The sequence below is a fragment of the Oryza sativa genome, chromosome 3, assembly GCF_034140825.1.
Source record: "Oryza sativa Japonica Group chromosome 3, ASM3414082v1".
Lineage (NCBI taxonomy): Eukaryota > Viridiplantae > Streptophyta > Magnoliopsida > Poales > Poaceae > Oryza > Oryza sativa.
The window spans coordinates 31,141,345-31,162,686 of record NC_089037.1 but is presented as its reverse complement, the minus strand read 5'-3'; the positions used below and the strand labels follow the sequence as shown (position 1 = coordinate 31,162,686).

General features: G+C 42.5%; 3 protein-coding genes across 8 annotated transcripts in view; 1 reads left to right on the top strand and 2 right to left on the bottom strand.

Moving 5' to 3' along the window:
* Positions 1–13,398, bottom strand: part of LOC4334045 (uncharacterized) — a 31,303-nt gene extending 17,905 nt beyond the window's left edge. For all 6 annotated transcript variants that reach the window (XM_015774319.3, XM_066308689.1, XM_015774320.3 and 3 more), the window contains exons 1-11: positions 13,077–13,398; positions 8,128–12,994; positions 7,864–8,052; positions 7,661–7,775; positions 5,850–6,909; positions 4,544–4,991; positions 4,219–4,272; positions 1,289–4,133; positions 854–967; positions 625–755; positions 212–304 (exon numbers count right to left, since the gene is read on the bottom strand). In XM_015774319.3, the coding sequence (XP_015629805.1) occupies positions 212–304; positions 625–755; positions 854–967; positions 1,289–4,133; positions 4,219–4,272; positions 4,544–4,991; positions 5,850–6,909; positions 7,661–7,775; positions 7,864–8,052; positions 8,128–12,994; positions 13,077–13,306 (10,146 nt within the window). In that variant the 5' untranslated portion in view covers positions 13,307–13,398. The remainder of the gene's footprint in view (positions 1–211; positions 305–624; positions 756–853; positions 968–1,288; positions 4,134–4,218; positions 4,273–4,543; positions 4,992–5,849; positions 6,910–7,660; positions 7,776–7,863; positions 8,053–8,127; positions 12,995–13,076) is intronic.
* Positions 13,399–14,089: 691 nt separating this feature from the next.
* Positions 14,090–17,676, bottom strand: LOC4334044 (uncharacterized). The gene is made up of 13 exons (XM_015773147.3): positions 17,355–17,676; positions 17,182–17,243; positions 16,962–17,042; positions 16,774–16,847; positions 16,609–16,691; positions 16,091–16,194; positions 15,573–15,712; positions 15,455–15,502; positions 15,247–15,299; positions 14,976–15,060; positions 14,826–14,892; positions 14,632–14,742; positions 14,090–14,538 (listed from the first exon to the last, which is right to left on the bottom strand). The coding sequence occupies exons 1-13, from the start codon at positions 17,648–17,650 to the stop codon at positions 14,486–14,488; spliced, it is 1,257 nt and encodes a 418-aa protein (XP_015628633.1). The 5' UTR covers positions 17,651–17,676; the 3' UTR covers positions 14,090–14,485.
* Positions 17,677–17,938: 262 nt separating this feature from the next.
* On the top strand, positions 17,939–21,280 carry LOC4334043 (uncharacterized). Its single transcript, XM_015772447.3, has 9 exons — positions 17,939–18,120; positions 18,217–18,402; positions 18,665–18,762; positions 19,173–19,263; positions 19,336–19,536; positions 19,621–19,877; positions 20,302–20,392; positions 20,476–20,689; positions 20,771–21,280. The coding sequence occupies exons 1-9, from the start codon at positions 17,989–17,991 to the stop codon at positions 20,983–20,985; spliced, it is 1,485 nt and encodes a 494-aa protein (XP_015627933.1). The 5' UTR covers positions 17,939–17,988; the 3' UTR covers positions 20,986–21,280.
* Positions 21,281–21,342: the final 62 nt, after the last annotated feature.

The window sequence follows — 21,342 nt, the reverse complement described above, 5'->3', positions numbered from 1 at the left end:
TGGGAATGTACAAGTAACACATATCAATATACCAGCCTTAATATTACAATGGGATTCTCAGTGGAAGTCTGAACAGCATATGCACATAAAAGGTGCAGGTCCAATGCTGCCACTGAGTATCCAGGACCAAATATTCAAATTGCGGGACCAAGTGTTCATATTGATCTAGGAAAGGAAATGCAATAGAACAAAGCGTAACAGTGAAAAAAACCTTTGAAAGATTGGACATAATTGAATTGTGCATAACAGCAGCTTCCTTTCCCACGATATATACATCATGCAACCCCTCTGCTATTGCCAAAACCTGCAAAAAGAATTCCCAGAAATCAACAACTACAGATAAAAATTTGGATTTGATCACCATGAACAACTAAAAAGGGACATAAGTGCATAAATTGACAAAACCAGAGATAAAATATCTAATTTCCCAGATTTATGTGTAAAATAGCTAAATTATATATAGCTCGTAAACTAAAGTCTAACCACCAAAGTGTTCACAATCATTTACAAAGTTGCACAGCTGAAAACAAACGGCTGACTTCATAAGTAGCAACTCCTATGCACTCACAGTAGATTCCAACAAGATTTTTGTGCGTGGAAAGGTTATATTTAATAATCACGTACCTCCTCTAGTAACGAACCACATTCAGAAGTCAAAGCAGTGCGATCCTGTGAAACATGTTTGAACCCAGATAATGATGCAGTGACTTCAGAAGCTCGTTCATACATGGACACAAGAGTATCCTGTAGATTAACTGGGAAAATATAGACAGAACACTCTATGAGGAACAAAAAGAATATTTATTTAACCAAAAGAAACACAAAGCAACAAAGTCATGAGTAGATGGCAGACCTAAAGCAGATTTTGCTCTCGAAGAGACTACAGAGAGCTGATTGGTTACTGAATACAAGCTTTTCCCAGCACTTTCCATGTTGAACTGACTGAGTTTCCACTCTTGTTCTGCACCTGCTTGCAGCAAGCAGAAATAAAACTGTTACAATAACACGAGAAAATCGTATCATAAAGCAGGATGAACTAAGACAGGTGCACGGCATCCAAATTCTGTCAATACTTTGGTGGCCTACACTCATTTACTGATGTCTTATACAGAATAACACTGAAAACAGTAACCGAAAAAAGAAAAGCAGTAGGATGATTCATTGAAGCCTGTATATGCCTGCATCTCATGGTGGCAAGCTATCTTGGGCAGTTTTGACACAAGAACAAGTTTGGGGGTCCTTGATCTAAACATACATACAATAGAAGTGCGAAAAAGTAGTCACTTACATGTGAAAGAACGATATGCTGCATCTAGACGTGTCAGGAGATTCAAGAAAGTTTGCTGCCATGTCCTGCCTCTGTCAGTAGATTGTCCGGAAGATTTATCCTCAGGAATAAGGTAAATTCCGTCTCTCGATCCTTCAAACTCCAAAACAGATGTGCAGATGTTAGCAAGATCAGATGCCTGTTCTTGGATGACCCAAAGCAATTTCCTCCTTTTTAACAGATGATCATGAAATTCAGATGGGATTCCTGAAGCCTTTGTGGTTGAACTGCCTGCTCCAGAAGTATTTGGACCAGCACAAGCCCATCCCATTGCTCTCTCAAGTTGTCCTTCAGCTGAAACTGAAGTGTTTTCACAAGCTTGCAGGCACTCAATTGATCTTGTTACCAGTGACACTGAAGATTGAATCTTATCCAACAAGTTGCCTCTGCTTATATTTAGGAGCACAGATATGAACTTATCATCACTAAGAATATTTTGTGACAAAACCTTAGACTTCTGCGCGTGAGGAGATGAAAGGTCATGCAGCCATTCCACTTGAATTATTTCTAGAACGATTTTGCGTAAAGCCTCTGTGAGATCATTCGATTGTCTTTGCATCAGAGAAACAGCAGTCCGGGCAGCTCGAGCTGTCTCATGAGCATTACAGTACTCCTCAAGCATTACTGCAATCCTTCCAACAGCTGCAGAATCTCTTTTAGGTTGACCAGATTCTCTTCTTCCTTGACTCAATTGCAGTAAATCACTAATTTCTTTGTCTAACTGTAGGATAAATGCAGGAGCAATCCTTTCCATGATATACCGATAAACTTGTTTTTCCACATGGTTTGTAAGCTTCGTTTTAAGAGCTGTATAAAGCTGGTTAGTAGTAAAACTGTGCTCAACAGAAGATGAAATCTCATGCATGCACAAATCAAGAATTGAGTCCAGCAAACTGAGTTTCCAAACAAAGAAACAATGATCCTTTAATAAGCCAGCAAAAGGCCACAATACATCAGATAATGAAGAACCTGATGACAAGACATCTGTTAGATTAGAAATGGGCCCATCTACATGATAAGGAAACAAGCCACATGCTGACAGCATATGATCAAGTGCTTCAAGGTCAGCAAGCGGCTTTGTCAAGACCGAAAGCAGAGCCTTGCTTCTTCTCAAATGAAATTCACTTTCTTGATCAACATTCACCAAAGATGAGAAATACTGTTTAGAAGAAAGTAGCGAATTCATGGCACTGGATTCTACTTTCATAAGTGATGAAATCGTCATATCCTTCTGGCTCCACGTTTCTTGGAGTTGCTCCAATTGTGCCCTGCATGCTTCCTCCTGGGAAGCTAGCTCCTCTGCTTCTTCCCAAGACAGATGATCTCTACCCATCATGGCAGCTTCTTCAAGAGCTATTTGCTGCTCAGTGATTCGTCCAACTTTCATGAAGTAGCTCTGTTCAAATTCAGTCATCGATGCTCTCTCAAGTTCTATCCGAACCAGTTTCTCTAGAGCTGTATCAACAGAGCCACGAATCTGAGAAACTGAACCAAAAGCTTCCATTACCTCTGAATTGTATGAAATAAACGATCTAATAATTTCTGGAAGGAATACTTCGGTCATTTGTTCAATCATGTTGGTACTTGAGCACAAAATGCGCTGAAAAGTGGAAGCCCATTGCCCATGCTGGGGCTTTGCATAAGCTGTATTCATTTCAACTAATTTTGCCTCCATAACTCCATGCACTTCACCAACAAATCCTGAAATTAGTGCACATTTTTCAACCTGCTGATCAAACAACTGCAAACTTGTTCCAGCATCAGCTTGAAGACCAGCTTCATCTGTTCTAAATTTAGCTATCCCAGTAACTTTACTTGAAAGCTCAGAAACCTTGGCTCTAACGTCACTATATAGCTGACCAACAGCAATTCCAAGAATAGAAAGAACAATACCTGTTTCATCCTGTATATCCTCATGGGCTGGAGTTTTGACTCCAACATTACCTGATTGTAAAAATGGAATGTTACCCATATCCCTCTTTGGTGATGGCAATTGAATGGAGTTCATGAATGCAGAAAGAATCCACTCTTTAGATCGCACTTCATTCTCGAATCCAATAGAATTCATCAGTTCGGAACGTTCCCTTGCAAGTCTTTCTATACACACAACATAACTTTCCATTTGATTTAAGAGATCCCTATATCTTTGCTGAACTAGATTAATACCCTCACCCTGAACCTTAGCAATGACTTCTGCTGCTTGCCTCTTGGCAAGGGGAAGCAGATCTTCTGAACCACTGCTTACAGATAGCTGCAAAGCTTGTGCCCAACCAGTAACTGGGCTGGTTGTGATGTAATTAACTGGGAGAACTTGCTGCAATACCAAAGCATATTCACCAAGTGACTCTAAGGCAGCAGACAGCCCACCCTGCAATTCAAGAATTAGTTGAGAAACCTCCCTATCCAACTCAGAGCATTGTGCTCTTGTTGGCTCAGGAACAACTGTAAGAGGGACTTCTGATTCAAGCACAGCTGAAATAAGGCTTAAGGCATCATCCTTGCTGTTTAATTGCATGCATGACTCTACACCTGCAATTGAATTGTCCCGTATGGCCTCAAGAATCCTTCCATGTTTTTCCACCCATACTGCAAGCTTGTTTGCTTCATCATTTGCTGCCGCTTTTGTTTCCGCTAATTCATGAGCATGAAGCTCAAATGAAGTGCGGGATTTTTCAGCAAGTGAACTAGCTTCAGCTAGCATTGATTTTGCTGATGTTTCACTCTGCAAAGCACTGGATCTCTCTTTCTCAGCATGATAAAACATAGCAGATATAACCTCATACTGCTCTAGAGTATCCAAAAATTTCTGCATATATAGTAAAAAGATATGGAATAAAGTGAGTTTTATTTGAAATACTTACAGTTTGTATTTATACGGTTGAAAAGAATACCTTTAGTGAAGATAGTGTAGCTGGCAAGTTAGTTACCAAAAGATCCTGATGCTCCTGAACATTGGAAGCAATCCAGTTAGATTAAAAAAACATAGAAGTTAACTAAAAAATGGAACTAAATATTTCAGGGCAATGAGCGGCAATATATTCCTCAATCCTGCAAGACTGAATTTCTTTTAGACAGCAAGGTAATCTTATTACCCAGCTTTTTGGAGAAACCCAAAAAGACAAGTAACATCCTGCAAGACTGAATTACATATAATATTGAAAAATATTAATACCAGGAGATGCAAGAGAAAATTCCAAACCCAAGAGGCAAAATTACCTGCAAAGGAACTCTGATTTCTTGGATCCTAGAAGAGAACAAGCTCAGACTAACTGCTAATTCCATTCCTTTCTTCTCCTCACCAGCTATTCCAGCTTCATCTTGGATATTTCCACGTGTCCACTCCATCAACGGGTCCCAAAGAAATACTTCTAACAACATTAATATGATATCTTTGTTCCTTAAGAGAACAGCCATAACTTCTTCACAAGTAACTCGAAAGACACCTTCAACTCCAGTTAATCCTAAAGCTGATTCAATAGTTTGAGTAAGACGGAATGGAACAATCTCTGGAATCTTCAACCTTTTCCCTTTATCAAAGCATATATTGTAATCTATGTGAACCACATCACCACTGCTGAAATCCATAAGGATATTGTCCAAATGTCTATCTCCAAGGCCCAGTACATGGCCAATCATGCTCATGGCTGCTACACTGCTAGAGAATCTGCAAGAGGAAATTAACTTATTGTTAAGCACCTGTGGATAATGGACAAATTTGATCTTGCGAAGTAAAATGAAAAGGAAGAAAAAACGTCAGCTATTGTTCTTCAATGGAAATGGTACACCTCTATTTGTAAAGGTTAGGAAGCTAGATAAAGTGTATTATGGAGAATAAACTACTCCCTCCGATCATGATCGTTTAGACAGTCTATTTTGACCACAAATTTCTCTTGAATATATTAATAAACTAAGTTAAAATTAGAATATTACGAATGTACTCCTTCTCTCAAGACAATTGTATACAAATTATTTTCATGTGTCAAACCTAAATATTTTAAAAAATATAGATTCCTGAAGTTTTGAAAGTATAACTTAGAAGCATGTCTGAAATAACATGTTTTTTTTTGTAACCAGAGGGAGTAGTTAGCAAGATTTAACCCACCCTCAAGTTATCATTTTTGGCTCATGGAGAAGAGAAGAGCAGTCATTAACTTGTCTCCCAAAGAACATCCCTAGAGTGGCACAACTATCTTATTCAGCAGATGCCTTTTCTTCCTCTACAAAAAGAGTAAATGTTTTGTTTCTCTTAAATTTTTATTTTTAATAAAGCAGTACGGTTTAAGATGCACAAAATTTCAATTTCAGGTATACAGGTTATGTTTCATGTGGACATCATTAACTTGAATTGCCAGCTCAAAATTTTGTACCTGTTCTCAAAAGGTGACAAGAAGTAAAAAGATAGACCTAACTGTAGTTCAAACTTGTCAAAAAAATCCTACTTTGGTTTGGTCTAACAAAGAAGAAATTGCCAAGTGATTAATGCAAATACGGTGTTAAAACAGAAGTGCCATGTACCATATACCTCTTTACTTTGGAGTTAAAGTTCCGGAACCCTTCACTTGCACACCACATTTCTTGCCACAGTATCTGCTTTGGGGTCTCTTTCATAAGCTCTAATAGAACCTTTCTTTTAACATCTAGTGGCCAATCTCTTCGTGAGATTACTCTTTTGATCCCTTTTTCTTTCAGTGCTGGAATGATCTTTCCATAGAACATATCACTTGGACGGGGAACAGGTGGTACTGATTTGTGAATACTATTATTAACAGTGTTAACTGAAGAGAGCTGTGCCTGTGCTAACTGAGAGCGTTTTTGCCATGTCTTGTACACATTGTAGATGCTACTTACATTCTCAACCCACTGGATGAGTCCAGCTCTTCCACTAATTGGTGTAACAGAGTAGAATCGTATTGCCATATTTCGACTTCTAGTGTCAGAAGATGAATAAAAAAAGCTATTTATCGCCTCTAGCAGCTGCATGATCCGAGAATCGAGGCGTAAATCCTCTCGACCCTTGAGGAGATAGGTATACTTCTGGCCGTCTGATCCTTGCAAGACAAGCTTCTTAGGCCTTGTCTTTGTTGAAAGTACTGTTACTTCTTTACAGAAGGAAGATATTGTAATTGTGCCATGACTGTCAGCAAAAGAAGATTCTGAAGAACTGAATATCTGCTTCTCAAAACCAGGCATTGGAATGTTAGAGGTTGATAAAGCTGCTAGCTGTGGTGCAATTTCACTTAATGATATGCATGACTTCCTCAGATGAGTGGCTAAAGAAGCTGCAATCGAATCAAAAGGCCGCCAAATCTCTCCTAATGCTGATGGAGATCCAGGGGGTGTCTTAAGAGCTGTGATTGCAGATTTCAACTGAGCATTATATTCCTTATGGAACCACACTTCGTGAGATGTTTTTGGTTCACGAGATGTAGAAGCTAGACGGCGCTCCAAGGCTACTACAATTGGAGTCATAATAGCAGAGTATTTTGCAGCATTGATCTTGTTCTTTTCGGCTGAACTCAGGGTAGAATTTGCAGCAACCCTTGCAGCTTCCTCTTTAAGTATATTAATTCTCCTTAAAACATCTACATAGCAACAAAAAATTTGTCCCGTTATTTACAGGACCTGAAATTAGAGTTTACTTAATTAAATAAGTGTGGCCACTGGCCATCTAGGCCTAGAGTCTGAAAAGGACAGTTCATGCGAAGGATACCAGCAATTTTTGTGCGTTGGCCCTTTTTAACTTATTTTACATTTACAAATGTAAAATAAGTTTTTACAAAGAACCAAGGTGCAAACATTGCAGCAAAGAATATCAATACCTTACATGAACCCATATAGATAAATTTAAATTTAAGATATTCCCCTAATCCATTTCCAAAAGGGTGTATTTCAATTCGCAAGTGACAAGGAAAGTTCGATTTACAACATAAGCAATTTATTTATAGTTTGAACTTAGTGAACTTCATAAAACTCTAAAGGGACACCATTAAACCTAGAGATCTTATGCAGCAAGGCATTTTACCATTTCATGATATTGGAGCTGTAGTTAGAGGATTTTGTGTTAACTCTGGAGGGACATGGCAAAATTGGCAATAACAAGAATTGTTTGTGTTAACTCTGGAGGGACATGGCAAAATTGGCAATAACAAGAATCGTAGAGGTTTTTAATTATTGAACCCTAGGGTGTGTCAGGCATTGCAGTTAAGGCACAAAAGAACTTTACAAGTTATATAGTACTCTTTACAAGTAAACATATTCATAGCTAGGTGTTTACATTTTCAATTATAGCTGCAGCTGATTCCATAGGACAGCAGAAGCAGAGAACAGATTTACCTGAATGGAGATCTTGTAAAGTGCTCAACCATTGTTCCTCCCATAGAACAGTAACCATTCCTAACTCCTCAATTGCAAGCTTAACATCCTTAACTAGTTTGGGATATTGCTTAACCTGTGAAAAAGAATAAAGGGTGAAATATAAATACTGTGCATGCCATTCATAGTCTAAACAAATATGTAGTTCAAAGTATCTAAAATACCAGAAAATCCAATATGCGCTGAAGCTCATCCGAGGGTTCTCCTTCACAAGCATTGATATCGACTAAAGTAGGATATACAATTGAACAAGGAGAAAGATTCCCTAGCTTCACCAATATGCTTTCCAACTGTTTCCTAACTATCTTCTCTGGGTGGAAGCTCAAGCGGGCAAAAAGTTGCGGTATAATCTCCTGCATATATCCAAAGCATATGATTACACACCAATTTTATCATAATATAGAATTAATGTCACTATCGTGATGTACCTGCCACGGCAACAAAGGAACTGTTGAAAGCCCACTTTCAACTATTTCCTTCAACTCCACCCCGTAGTTCAAAATTATATGGAGGAGATACAACAATGCCCTCAGAGTGTAGCTCTTTGTTTTCCCTTTCAAAACATCACGGTGATATGAGGGTTGAAGCCCAGTTGATGAATGCGAAAGGTACTGAAAATAGGCATGAGCAGCATGCCCAAAAAGTGATACTCTCCTACGTCTTAAAGTCCACCAAATTTCAATAAGCTTGCCAATCAAAGTCATGCTACTGTCCTTTGCAGAATCACATTTACAGAAAAGAACTGTTAGCTCTGATGATAACCGTACAGAAGGCCCTTCACCATCACAGGCCTCAGAGCCTGGTGCTCCAGCTGCAGTTTCTAGCAGACAGATTGTTTGCTCAATTAGTGAAACGATGGGATTCCCCTCAGAATTGTAACTGCATCCTGCCGTTGGTGAAATGCTACAGTCCACATAATTTCCATCTTTATCAGCACAGAAATTTCTTATTATTTCCTGCACTTCAGACTTTTCGTTGTCTGTCAGGTGAAATCTATCTGGAGAAAGCTCAGACTGGAGAGCAGGGAACAACGAATTCTGCAATTTTGAATCAGTTCCAGATAGAGAGTAATTGGCATGAGTAATGCACCAGGATGCATAAGAATGCCATGCTTTACCCATACTGGGACAAAGTTGCCAGCTTGTCTTTCGAGCAATTCCTATGATTTCTTGGGAAACCACATGAGAATTCGATGCAGAAACTGATCCATTATCACCTAACAAAAGCTTCTCAGCTCCATTTTGGAAGCCACCAGAATCATTAATATCTTCTATCACCTTCGGAAGGATCATATTCATAATATGAGTTGAATTCTCTCGTTCCATCCAGGTCGAGAATTTCAAACAGGCTTTAGCAATCAATGGGGTGCCAGCACCAGAAGAATCACTAACTGTAGAAAGAACAGTAGCACGAACCAGTGACCACAGGTCAGTTAAAGCCTCTTCCTTCTTTCCTTGATCGTGCTTCAGCAGGGCACCTTCATACTTAATGTTCAAAGTAAGCATTTCTTTTTCCATCTCATCAGATGAACTCAAAGGGTGGTTTATGATGTACTGATTTAAGCGGCTAGCCAATTTCAAGTTGCTCTGCTTTCTAGCAAGACTAGCAAGTTTCTGACACAAAAGAAGTGTGGGTAAAGAAGATGGTTGTGTAGTACAATACACTTTGAAGATTTTCAGCCAAATGTTGCAATCTTGATTAATTCTATCGATGGGATCCTGCAGTAGTCTCAGTAAATAATCCATTAGCGCTGGCGATTGATTAGTTCTATTTGGGCATGCCAGTTCAGTGGTTTCTTCAAATGCAAAGATGCAATAAAGCTGACCAGCACAAGCAGCAGCTTCGGTTAATCCATTGAGTGGGACCACAGAGAGTGCTTCATCCAACATCAGTTTAGCCTTATTTAGCTCCTCTCGTGCCTTGTCAGGTTTGCTGTGAGATTGAAGCATTGCACGCAAGAGCATTAACTCACTTCTCTCAACTGCAACCTTGGGATCAAGGCTGAGTTCACTGCTGCTTTTAGGAGTCAAATCAAGATAGCCCCAAGCTGAATGGAAGTCCCCTCCATCAAAGCATGCCATGGCATGAACAGCATTTAGCTCATTGCCAGCGCTAGTTAAAGCACCTGAATAAGGTTTGCCAGCATGTACAGCACGGAGAACTTGTAATTCTGAAAGCCAACCCTCTAAGCATTTCCAATCAGACAGGGACGTGTAGCACTCAATAACACGTGCTATGATGTACTGGATGCCATCAGATTCCATGGAGGCAAGGCCTTCTTCAAACTGTAGAAGATGGGAATAATGTGCAGCAGCCTTTTCATACTTCCCCTGAGATTGATAGATGAGTCCTGACATCCAGGAGAAGTGATTCTGGCTATCAGATACACCTCGAACTAGTTGTTTGTCCTGCTCAAAGTATGTATAGAACGTTGATATGGCCCATCTCTGAAGCCCAACTAAGGCATCTGTTTCATGACACCTGCATAATGCCAGTGAAGCATGTCGCAAGACCTTCAGAAAATCTGCCTCTAACCTCTCTCTAAAAGCATGGTGACTTTCAGTAGCTCCTCCCATGCGACTGTTGTCCTTGAGGGATGATGCAGCAAGGTTTCTGATATCTAGAAGACGCGATGAACAGTAGTGGATGACCGCATCATTACAGTGCAAAGCTAATCCTGCATTCAGCATTGGATCACAAATTCTAGAAAACCACTCTTCGCAGACTCGTTTGTTTGCTCGAAAAAACAAGGAACTTGCTTTTGGAGGTGCTGGTAGAACAAAGGAACCTTCATATGCATTGTAAACATATTTCTTTAACGCCTCAACAAAATCCAACAGCAGGCGCATAGGCAATAAGCTTGTGTCAGATGGTGCTATATACCTGCCTTCACCTTCGGTAGCTTCTGGTGCCAATAGATTCGGTACATCCAAAAGCATGCGTTCTAGAGCTGCAAATGTCTGTGTCGGGCCACCAAGATGAGTTCGAAGTCGAAGGTTTATGCAGTGCCGAGCAGCTTCATGAATGCCCCACCAAACCGCAGCAAGATTGTTAACTGAGTAGATCCTATCAATAATAGTTCTGTCCACATCTGGACCTTTAAATAATTCGTTCCCATCAGAATCCCCAGAAACATCAGTTTGACCAGAGAACATATCTTTCTTGCCACGGTAACTAAAGAACAGGCGCTGGACCCAAGAAGAAAGAGGTAACTTCAATCTGAGAGAAAGGTAGCTCAAAATTGAAACAAGCTGCTGCCAATGAAGTTTCCTGGGTTGTTGCTTCACAGCAAGCACATGCCTCCAACTCATGCAATGCTTACTCATGTTAGCAGTATCTGGGGAATGCTGGTAACTCCATCTATTCTCAAGCAAGCCAAATGTGTATGTTGTAATAGGAAGAGCAATTGAAAGTAACCTTGAAAATCCTTTCTTTACAGCATTATCAGGATCACTAAGCTTGTCAAGAAGAACTTGTGTCACAACTGAGAAATCCATGGGATTGATAAGCCTACCAAGAAAGAGTATTTCCAAAGATGTTGCAACATGCAGTCTTACTTTAGGTTCTCTGTCATATGCACAATCCAAGATTGCAAAAAGGATAGTATTCAGAAGGGTAGCACCCTCATGGACTTCGTATGAGATATTGCGCTTATCCACATCCCTTTCCATGCCAAGAACCAGGTTTCCAAACGTATCTATCCAAGCTAGAGCTTCTAATTTCAGTGTCATGGATGATGATGCATTAAGGCCCCAGACCACAAGTTTTCCATACTTATGCATAAATTTGTTTTTGCAGTCACAAAAGGACTTCCTTGATTCAATAACCAGCTGAGTTTGACTACCTGAATCGCCAGAACCGTTTGCTTTAGATGGTGCGATAGTACTTGAGAGGTCCATACTGCTCAATCTGTGTAGTATAGAGAAAATATGAAACTGCATCTCAAGAAAATCATGAAATGGAGTACCAAATGGGTCAAGCTTTGCTGAAATGAATGATGTCAGACTAGCTGCTTTGTCGTTCCTCTTTTTTGTATCAACTGAAATAGTAGCCAGAAGAATCTTCAAATCAAATTTCATCAAAGAAAGCAACTGATGCTCTGAATACCCCACCAATGAGAATGTGGATGAGTTTGACTTGCTTTGTGTTTCACTGTTACTACCTAAAGATAGATTCTGGATATCAGGGTAGCTTGCTCGTCCCGTCTCAAGCAGAGATTTCAATAGCTCCAACTCTTTCATCAATGATGAAATGGCTTGATCAACTACATCTTCCAATCCATGTTGCAGGACAAAAAGGTAAGTGGTTGCCACATTTGTGACCATGGTGTGGTTTGGATGAAGACGCAACCGAGATAGAAATGAGCTAAAATCAAGCAAGGCTTCCACAGCAGATGCTCGGAGCCCCAAATTTTGCAGTGACAGAACTTGCAGGTTAGTCTTAAGTGCTGCCACCAACTGCACTGATGAGGCAACTTCCAAGCTCTGGGCCAACACATCCACAAACATACCATAAAATTCAGCAAACCTTTCCTGAAGGATCTCTGCTAGTAAGACTAGGCATCTGGACGCTTCTTCCATCCTCTCAGACCACCCGAGCTTAGAAGCAATCACTGATGCACACCTTAAAAGCTGAGGAGACAACCCCTCAAGTGGCCCTGCTATAAGTTCCTTAAGGCTATTTCTCTCAGCCACACCAGATGCCATTATCTGCAGTACTGTGGAGAAGCAAGCAAAGAGTGGGCGAAGCCGGCCAGAGTTATGGCTGGCTGCAAGATTAGGATCATGCACAAGAACCTCCATGTCTGCCAAGAACTTCGGCAGCAATCCAAGCGAGAACTGCAGATTGCCAAGCCAATGCCACTGGAATTGCAAGAAACTGTCCATGATCGTGCTGCGATCGGACTCGGCAAGGTCTGGCACAAACACCCACCCAAGGAGCAGGTCCACGATATCGACAAACTGCGGCCGGAAGCAGTGGGGAAACTTGGCGGCGACCAAAGTGAGCAGGCCGAGCAGGCACCGGAGCACGGTGAGCGACGTCCGCTCATCCTCGAGCACGTCGCGGCAAGCGGCAAGGAGCGGCGGCACGAAGCGCTCGACCGCGGGCACGTCCCCGGTGGCCAGGAGCTCCCTGAGCCCCTCGGCGAGGAGCGCGGCCGAGGTCGGCTCCCCCAGAAGCGGCAAACCCCAGGCTACGAACCGGTCGGGCAGGCCACCGGGCGCCTCGTGCGCGCACAGCACCGCGCAGAGCGCCGCGTACGCGGACACCGCGGCGCGGCGCACGGCGTAGGACCTGCACAATCACAAGCCGGTGAGCCGAGAAGGCGAGAACCTACACGGGTCGGGGCGAGGAGAGAGGAGGGGGGCACACTTACGCATCGTCGGCGAGAAGGACGGAGATGGGCGGCGCGATGAAGTGCGCGAGGGAGGGGAGGAGCGGGCGGTTGGGGGGGTGGAGGAGGGAGAGGCGGAGGGTGGAGAGGGCGGCGGCGCGGGAGGCGTCGTCGGAGGGGTGCGGCGGCTCGCCGGCGGCGGCGGAGAGGAGGGAAGCGAGGTGTTGCTGCAGCTGGTGGTGGGCGGCGTAGGGGGGCCGAGGGTTTTGCATGGTCGCATCGTCCGCCGCGCGCCGGAATTCTCGGGGGAGAAACAGCGGAGGCGGAGGCGGAGGCCGGCCGCCGGAGAGAGAAGGGGGGGACTAAGCCCGAAGTACCGAGGAGAGAGAGTTTTCTTCACGCCGTCGTCGGTTTTGGACCGTCCGATCTTCTTGTCTTTCGCGGTGGAGATTGGAGAGTCCGGCTAATGGACGGTCCGCGTTGCGTGACAGCGCTTTGAACTTTCAGTCAAATGAAAAATATTCTGGGGATAAAACTTTTATATACGTGCTTTTAACTATTAAAAGCAAAGGATGAAAAATAAACTTCGAGAAAAAAACTCCAAAATCAATTCCAGATTTAAAGTTGAAAATTCATTCCATCTTCCTCAAGATACGATTTGATTTGTAGCTTCTCTCTCCGTCCCATAAAAACCAATCTAGTGCAGAATTAAGATCGATGTGTTAACCACGTGCGTGTTTCATTATACATGGCATAAAAAGTCTCATTTGACACATGAATTCCATAAATATGGAATCAATTCAATTATTTACTAAACTCCTATACCACTTTAAAAGAAGCAAGTAGTGAGCGGTGAATCTACCATCACTTTCACCACCAACTTTCTACTTTTTTGAAGGAGAAAATGAAGTGTTGCTAACCTATCACCCTTATTAAAAATACCTATTTATTAAAAAAACAAATCACTTAAGAGATGAGATATGTAGAAAATAATAGTAAAAACAGGATGATGTCATTTTTTTAACAAAAAAAATCGCAATAACGCACGGACAATATGCTAGGCAAGATAAATTCTATTCTTATAAACGGGTCAAAGTGCATCTTTGCCATCATTCCATGTCATCCGACATTGTTAAAGCATTTGAGTTGGATCAGTACAAAAGGGGACAAATTGTAGCTGTCGATGAATACATTATGCTTTACTAGCTTCAGCCTACATCAGTTGTTACCAATACGATGTGCAACAGTTGGAGCAACCATTTGACAATGAAACCATGCACACGACACTAGCTTCTCCTTGGCACAGGGTGATCTTTGGTGACTGCTTTTATAGTCATGGCTTGATGTACTGCCTCAAGTGTTGGTATCACCATCTGCAAACTGATTGCAACAATTTCAACATCTATGATCCAAAATTTTCGCTTATCCAGGCCTTGATGTAGTTTCAACTTTCAAGCTTCTTGCAAGGAAGAAAATTTCCAGACCGAGCAGCAGTTCTCATCACCTAAGCGTGCAGAAAGGGGGAAAAATGTGTAGCGTTCACCATTCAAGCAGCACAACCATATTTTAGAAAACAGCAAGTATATATAACACGCACCAGCCAAGCTCAGCTCTTCTTCAATTTCATCCTCCATGCCAAATCTTCTGTGCCCAGAAGATGTTGTAGCCAAAGGAAGGTATGGATGAAACGCGAACCCATTTACGGTATCTAGGATTAAACAGATAGGTATCACAAAGGGAGTACCACAGAAACATCAACTCCTCTAGCAACAGAAGACCAGAAACACATACCAGCTGCTGCTTGGAAGGCTGTTACCCACTGACCACCTTGGAGGTCATAAATGTGTACCATGCCATCCTATCAAAAAAAGGGACTGTTTTAAGATGAGCTAGTACAAAAATATAACCCCAATGGAAAGATGGGAGGCAAGAGGAGCGCACCTGCCCGCCAGTGGCAAGATGCCTGCCACAAGGCTCAATATCAAAATGTATCCTTTGATTAGTAGTATCAGACGACCTGTACAGCCTGATTAAGGGATCCCACCAAAATAAGCAATGAGAAGGACTACCATGATCGTTATCAATATAGTGATCTTTACTCTAAAAAAAGGACTACCATGACTAAGGAAATAGTCACAAGATGTGCCTTAACAATACAATGAGACGTCAAAACAAAAATGATAAATTTGAAGGTGTATTACAAAATGCTTACTTGTAAACAATGTCCACAGTGTTGCGGATATCCCAACATAGTATGTATGGATCCTAGGGAGAAATTACAGAAATGAATTCACAAAGTTCAGAAGCATCTTCAGATGCTAAAAATAATTGGGTAAATAAATCTCATAACATAAAGGGATTGAACTGTGAAGTGCCAGTCTCAAAAGATCAATTGTTAGAAGAACACGAGTGTTAGTTACCTTGCGCCCTCCAGTATACAAATAGTTTCCATCTTTTGAAAAGAGTACCTAAAATTTCCATCAATGTTATCTTCTGTTTATACAATAAGATGTAAATTTGTATGGTTGCTTTACGAACCTGTGTGACACCACCAAGCTGGCCATGTAAAACATATAAAGGCTCCATGTTACTCTCCGCATACACAGCTGTTGTCTGGCTGTATGAACCAACAGCAAGCATCCCGTTGTGAGGAGAGAATGAAATTGAAGATATTATACCTGTGGAGCAAACAAAGAGCTAAGCAGCGTATAAGATTGTTTCACCTCTCACCCAGAAAGAAAAAAGCATTCATTTAAGGCCTTCTTTATCAATACCCTAGTGATCTGAGAAGATTAAACACCAAAATAGTTTGGTACTTTGGTGCATAAATGTTCAGTGTGTGCATAAACATGCTTTAAGCTAATGTACCCATTTCAAATTAGCAGACACATTATGATTGTGCTTTCAAGTGTAACAGATTTCCAAAGTTACACAATGATTACAATTAAACAACCATTTATGCATCCCAATTTTACCCAAACCAAAACAAATTATGTGCTGCCATGAGGTATACAAGCAAATCAAACTTAGATTGGAAGTTTTAAACTGTCACTTACCAGTCGGCCCTTCACATCCTTTAAGCAAAGAATGCTGCTCAAAATCTCTACCAGGGCGGTGAACATCAAACACTCTAATTGCTTTGTTGTACCCAGCAAAGAGCCTACAAAAACATCATACCTCCATTGAGTATAACAGCCAAGAAGATTATGTTATAGTGTAGTTGCACGACCATTGGTCTACTTTAGTAGCTAACATATAGGTAGACTCTATGGTCTAAGATGTAGCCCAGTAAGTTCAGTACAAACATTGTATATGTTATTTTCGAACCAACAAGATTTTGGTTCAAACCAAAAACATTCGTAGCAAATATCATACTCCCTCTGTTCTTTTAATGTAGGACGTTGGTGAACAAACCAACGTCATATATTAAAGGATGGAGGTAGTATATCAGTAAAACACAATCAACTTCCCACACTTAGGTGAGAGTAGAATCTCATGGTTCCACAAAAATGCACTAGCAAATTTACTCATGCAATATAAATGCAGTTAAGAAGGTTGAGTGCATTGTACATACTTAGTACCAGTAGAATTGAAGGATATAGAAAGTGCAGCCGTTATCTCGTCCATGGCATCATACGCTCTGTAAGTACACCGAAGCTGCAATTCTCACAATAGATCATCTCAAACGAATAACTGATTATCAACTCCAAACGAAACAAGCACAAGCCGCCAATTCTACCTCCCCAGTGGTAGCGTCCCAGAGGTGTATTGGATGATCACGACTGGTCGTCGCAAATACACACGTAGCAGGATCTGCAACGTGACACAGAACCCCAAATTCAAGCATCACATATTCACATATTTCACCAAACAATCACAAATAACAAATGATCCTAAACAGCAGTACATAGGAAGCAATTCACCCACCAGATACAGACATGTAGGGGTACCAGCAGAAGTCATATACAGGCTCACCCTCGTTCACTTGGATGCTTGCACCATAGGAATCTGCAGAAAAAAAAATCAACAACATTATACATCCTAAATTACGCCAACAAAAACTTGAAATCTAGCAAACATTCAACAACAAAATAACTATACTAGTTTACAGAAAAAAAAGAAAGAAAGTCATTTATCCCAGACGCACCTTCACCTCCAACAGCGGCCTCAGCAGGGTGCTCGGCCTCGGTACTGTACGCTTCCTCCGGCCTGCTCATTGTCCCAGAAATATAAAGAAAAAAAAAGATCAGTTCGGTGCATTGCTTCAACACCGCGAGAGAAGCCACAAGACACGAGAAGACGAGAGGGGGGGCGACGCACAGGTAGAAGAGGCGGAGGGAGTTGTCGTCGCAGCTGGTGAGGAAGGAGGACCCGTCAGGCGACCACTTCACGCCCTTGAGGAAGTTGCCCGCGGAGGCGGAGGCGGCGGCGGCGGCGGAGCGGAACTGGCCAGCGAAGTGGTAGAGGCGGCGGGGCGGGAGGTCGAACCGGAGCTGAGGCCACGAATACTCCGCCTCCGACGCCACCACCACCTCCTCAGTCTCAGCCACATCCCCCGCCGCCGCCTCGCTCCCCATGGCGTCCGTACACTCCGGCGCCGCTTCCTCCTCCTCCATCTCCCCCTCCTCCGGCGAAGCGAAGCAACCGGACTGGGGTTTCGAGGTGGGTTTAGTAGTGGCCTTGTGGGTTGGGCCAGTGGGCCCAATTCAGGCCCATATATCTGTATGGGCCGGAGGTCAGGCCCATCGAAAACGAGGCCTTGGAGAGAACGTGGCCTAGGGGGTAAAAAGGTGGGACCCACCACCGCGGTGCCAGTTACGACCAAGTTGGTGAGCCCACCGGTGGTTGCAGTTGCAAGCGGTCCGGCTCGGGTTAGATCCGTGCGCCTCGGGCAGAAGCAGAGTAACCCGCACGCGACGCGAGACGCTCACTAGCACGCACGCACCCACCCACCATGTCCGGCGAGCAGCCACCCGCCGCGGCGGCGGCGGAGGCCGCCGCGGCAGCAGAGCAGCAGGCCGGCAGCGGCGGCGGAGGGGGATGGGGAGGGTGGGGGCTCTCCATCTTCTCCGAGATCTCCCGCAATGTGCGCGCCGCTCTCCCGGCTTCCTGCTTCGCGCGCGCCGCCGTTTTCGCTAGGGTTTTTTTTTTTGTTTCTGATGTGGTGTGGCGTGTGACGCAGGCGGTGGAGGTCGCGAAGAGCGCCATCGCCGACATACAGCAGCCGCCGGAGCAGGACGTGGGGACCGGAGACGGGGAGGAGAAGGAGAAGGAGAAGGCGGCCGAGGGAGGAGGGGAGGAGGACGAGCAGCGGAAGGCGGCGCTGGACAAGCTGGAGAACGCCAGCGAGGACTCGCTCTTGGGACAGGCTAGTTGTACTACCACCTTTGCTGTTCCTTTCTCCTCGGCAATGCCGGCGATGGGGTCCGATGGGTTTGGGGATAGTGGTGGTTAAAAAAAAACTAGAATATTAGGGAAGGACCTAATATCAAATAATTAGGAGGGGTGAGGCTTTGAACCAGGTCGTCTAGCCCACCACCTTGTGGAGCTAGCCGGAAGACCCCTGGGCATTTCTCGGGATAGTGGTGGTTAATGTGGTTGTTTGGGATGTTTGTGTTGGGGCTCTGCAGGGGCTCAAGGTGTTCGACAGCTCGGTGGAGACTATCACGACTGGGACATGGCAAGCGCTCGGGAGTGCGTGGAAGAGCGGATCACTGCTTGTTCAGAAGTATAGCACTCTTCTTAACTCCATTTCTCTTCCTGCTGTGATGCCTTGAGTGGATATTAGAACCAGCTAGCATATCTGTGCTGAATAGGAGTACTTAATAATTAATACAGCATGTAGAACAGCTGAAGAAGTATGCGATAAATCCGTCACAATATTAGATCCTTTGGATGATGTAAAAAATTGTCGATCCACTGAAAATGCAGTGTGTTGAAGGGATTCCAAATGCGATACTTTTATTGAAGAAACATTTCTATTTTCTGTATGGATCATCTTGCACTATAAGTATTTCAAGTTTCTTTCAATGCTGAAATAGTTAGTAATGTTTTCGTTATCAACAATGCTGCATCTTTACTTGAGGTAGAAACATTTCAGCATCATTGCGTTTTTATATAATATTGTTACTTTCCTAGATTGGAGACTTCTGCTTCAAGCCTTGCTGAAACCATTCAACAAGGGGAACTGCCTGCTAAAGCATCTGTAATAGCACCAACCATTCTAGAGGTAATTCAGTAATAATGTTTATTCGGCACATCTACGGGTATCATTTTAATAATAAAGCCTCAATAATTACAGACAGGGAAGTCATTTACTGCCAAAGGAATGGAGGTACTTGAACGTGTAGGAAAAGAGACAATGGAGTTTATCATCGAAGAGACTGGTATGGATGTTGACAAAGGTACTGGTGAAGGTGATCCGCAGACAGAAGAGGAGCAGTTTGAAGAAGTGTCATTTGACAGATGCTTCTATATTTATGGAGGACCTGATCAATTAGAGGTCCCCCTTTTCACAAGATCTCAATTTGTTTTGTTGCCAATATTTGTTCCTTTTTTTTACTTGGTCATGGCTGTCTTTTACTAGGAGTTGGAGGCACTGTCAAGCCATTATGCACTATTATTTAATAGGAAGAAGGGTAAACTTGTTGCTGGGCAGAAAACATATTATGATGGAAAGCTCAAAGAAATACAACAGATTTTTAGTCTTAGCACCAAGATTGATGAAGATGGACCAGACTCTAACAAAGGAAAAAAGATTGAAGCAGCTGATTCTGATTCTGATGCAGAGATGAAGAAGTTATGCGACTCAAGTGTTAGCAAGGCTGCAAAAATGGCTGCAGGGTAGGTGTAACTCCATTTTGCATCGTCAATCATCCAATGCACAAACTCATATTCTACAAGATCTGACAGGCATATGCAACTGATATGGACTGGTTTCTTACTGAAATGCTAGTTAGTGACAATGCTAAATGAAGAATATAAGTGCGGCTAATACTAGAGCATCATGCTAAAACCTTTAAGAAGTATTACTCAGGATTATGAAGTAAACATATTAGTCATGCTGAGACAGCAATTACTCCTACATATTGAGAAAATTCATATGCATGTGTGGAAGCAACATCCATGTTTAACTGTTTTGCAGCCATGCAGTGTACTGTCTGACTATAAGCTCAGTTTTACCTCTGTAAAGCATCTTCAAGCACTTGAATTTTATCCTCCAACGTTATTTTTCTAAAGCTTTACATACTGACATTTGTCTTCTCAGGTTCACCACTGCCTTGGGCGGGCTCTCTCCAAATGAGATTGTCAAACGGACCACTAATAGGCTAGAGACTATTCACTCGGAGGGTGTTCACGTACGTCCATATTGTATAATGTTCAGTTGTTTATCCTTGCTCTTTGAACTATACATTTTGCTTATAAAAATTTCCTGTCGCAGAGATTGTCAGAAATGTGTTGCCTTGCAGTCTCTCAACTTCTGCTGCTTGGAAAATCTGTTATTTCGGCTTCTTCTAAACCAAAGAATGAAGATGATGAAAATGATGTGAAAATTGAATGGCCTGAAGATCCTATTTCAAAGGCTAAAATCATCAGATGGAAAGCACAGTCCATCTCCGTGGATATTGAAAAGGTGTCTGCAAGTTTTGCTACAGGTACATGTAATGGTCTTCTTGTGATTATATAATGCACGGCACGAACTTAGTTTTAACAAGTTCATCTTATTGTTTTCGTAGGAATATCCGATGTGGCTGAAGCTTACATGGCAGCTATACAAAATGCTCTGGCTGACAAGAAGGATGATCTCTCGAACCAAAATTCGGTGCAGGAGAAAGCTAAATACATATCCAACCATCTAAATACCGATCAGACCAGTGCTGTCAGCAAGTTGCAAGACGCCCTCCAATACTTGGCCTATGTTGTTGTTTGCTCTTCAATGCCAAATGTATAACTCTGCAGTTCCATATCTCTACCCTGCTGTTATCATTGTTGAACTGTTAACATCTCTCTGTACATTCGCTTGTGCAGTCCTTCAGGATTGCCATTATTAGGGCTTCTAGATATCAAACTACACTAGGGTGTTGTGTCTCGTTTACGTGCGCAGGTCAAGCATCATGGAATCGTTAGTTGGTTGTGCCTTATTTGTATTGTTTGGGTACATTACAGATTGTTGCTCTCTATGTTTTTCCTGAGAACAATGAGAATTACTGATGCTTAATACGGAAGATCTGTATGGCCTTCTCTCACTGTACGGTATGAAGATTCATGCATTATGAATTGGCTTTTCGTCTTTACTTGTGTTAGTTCG

Excerpts from the sequence above, each read along its gene's own strand:
- LOC4334043 (XM_015772447.3), top strand. The coding sequence starts at position 17,989 with ATGTCCGGCGAGCAGCCACCCGCCGCGGCGGCGGCGGAGGCCGCCGCG. Across the intron at positions 18,763-19,172 it reads GGATCACTGCTTGTTCAGAA|ATTGGAGACTTCTGCTTCAA; the intron begins GTATAGCACTCT and ends TTACTTTCCTAG. Across the intron at positions 20,393-20,475 it reads TTCACTCGGAGGGTGTTCAC|AGATTGTCAGAAATGTGTTG; the intron begins GTACGTCCATAT and ends TTCCTGTCGCAG.
- LOC4334044 (XM_015773147.3), bottom strand. The coding sequence starts at position 17,650 with ATGGAGGAGGAGGAAGCGGCGCCGGAGTGTACGGACGCCATGGGGAGC. Across the intron at positions 16,848-16,961 it reads CCCCTACATGTCTGTATCTG|ATCCTGCTACGTGTGTATTT; the intron begins GTGGGTGAATTG and ends GTCACGTTGCAG. Across the intron at positions 16,692-16,773 it reads GGGACGCTACCACTGGGGAG|CTTCGGTGTACTTACAGAGC; the intron begins GTAGAATTGGCG and ends TGAGAATTGCAG.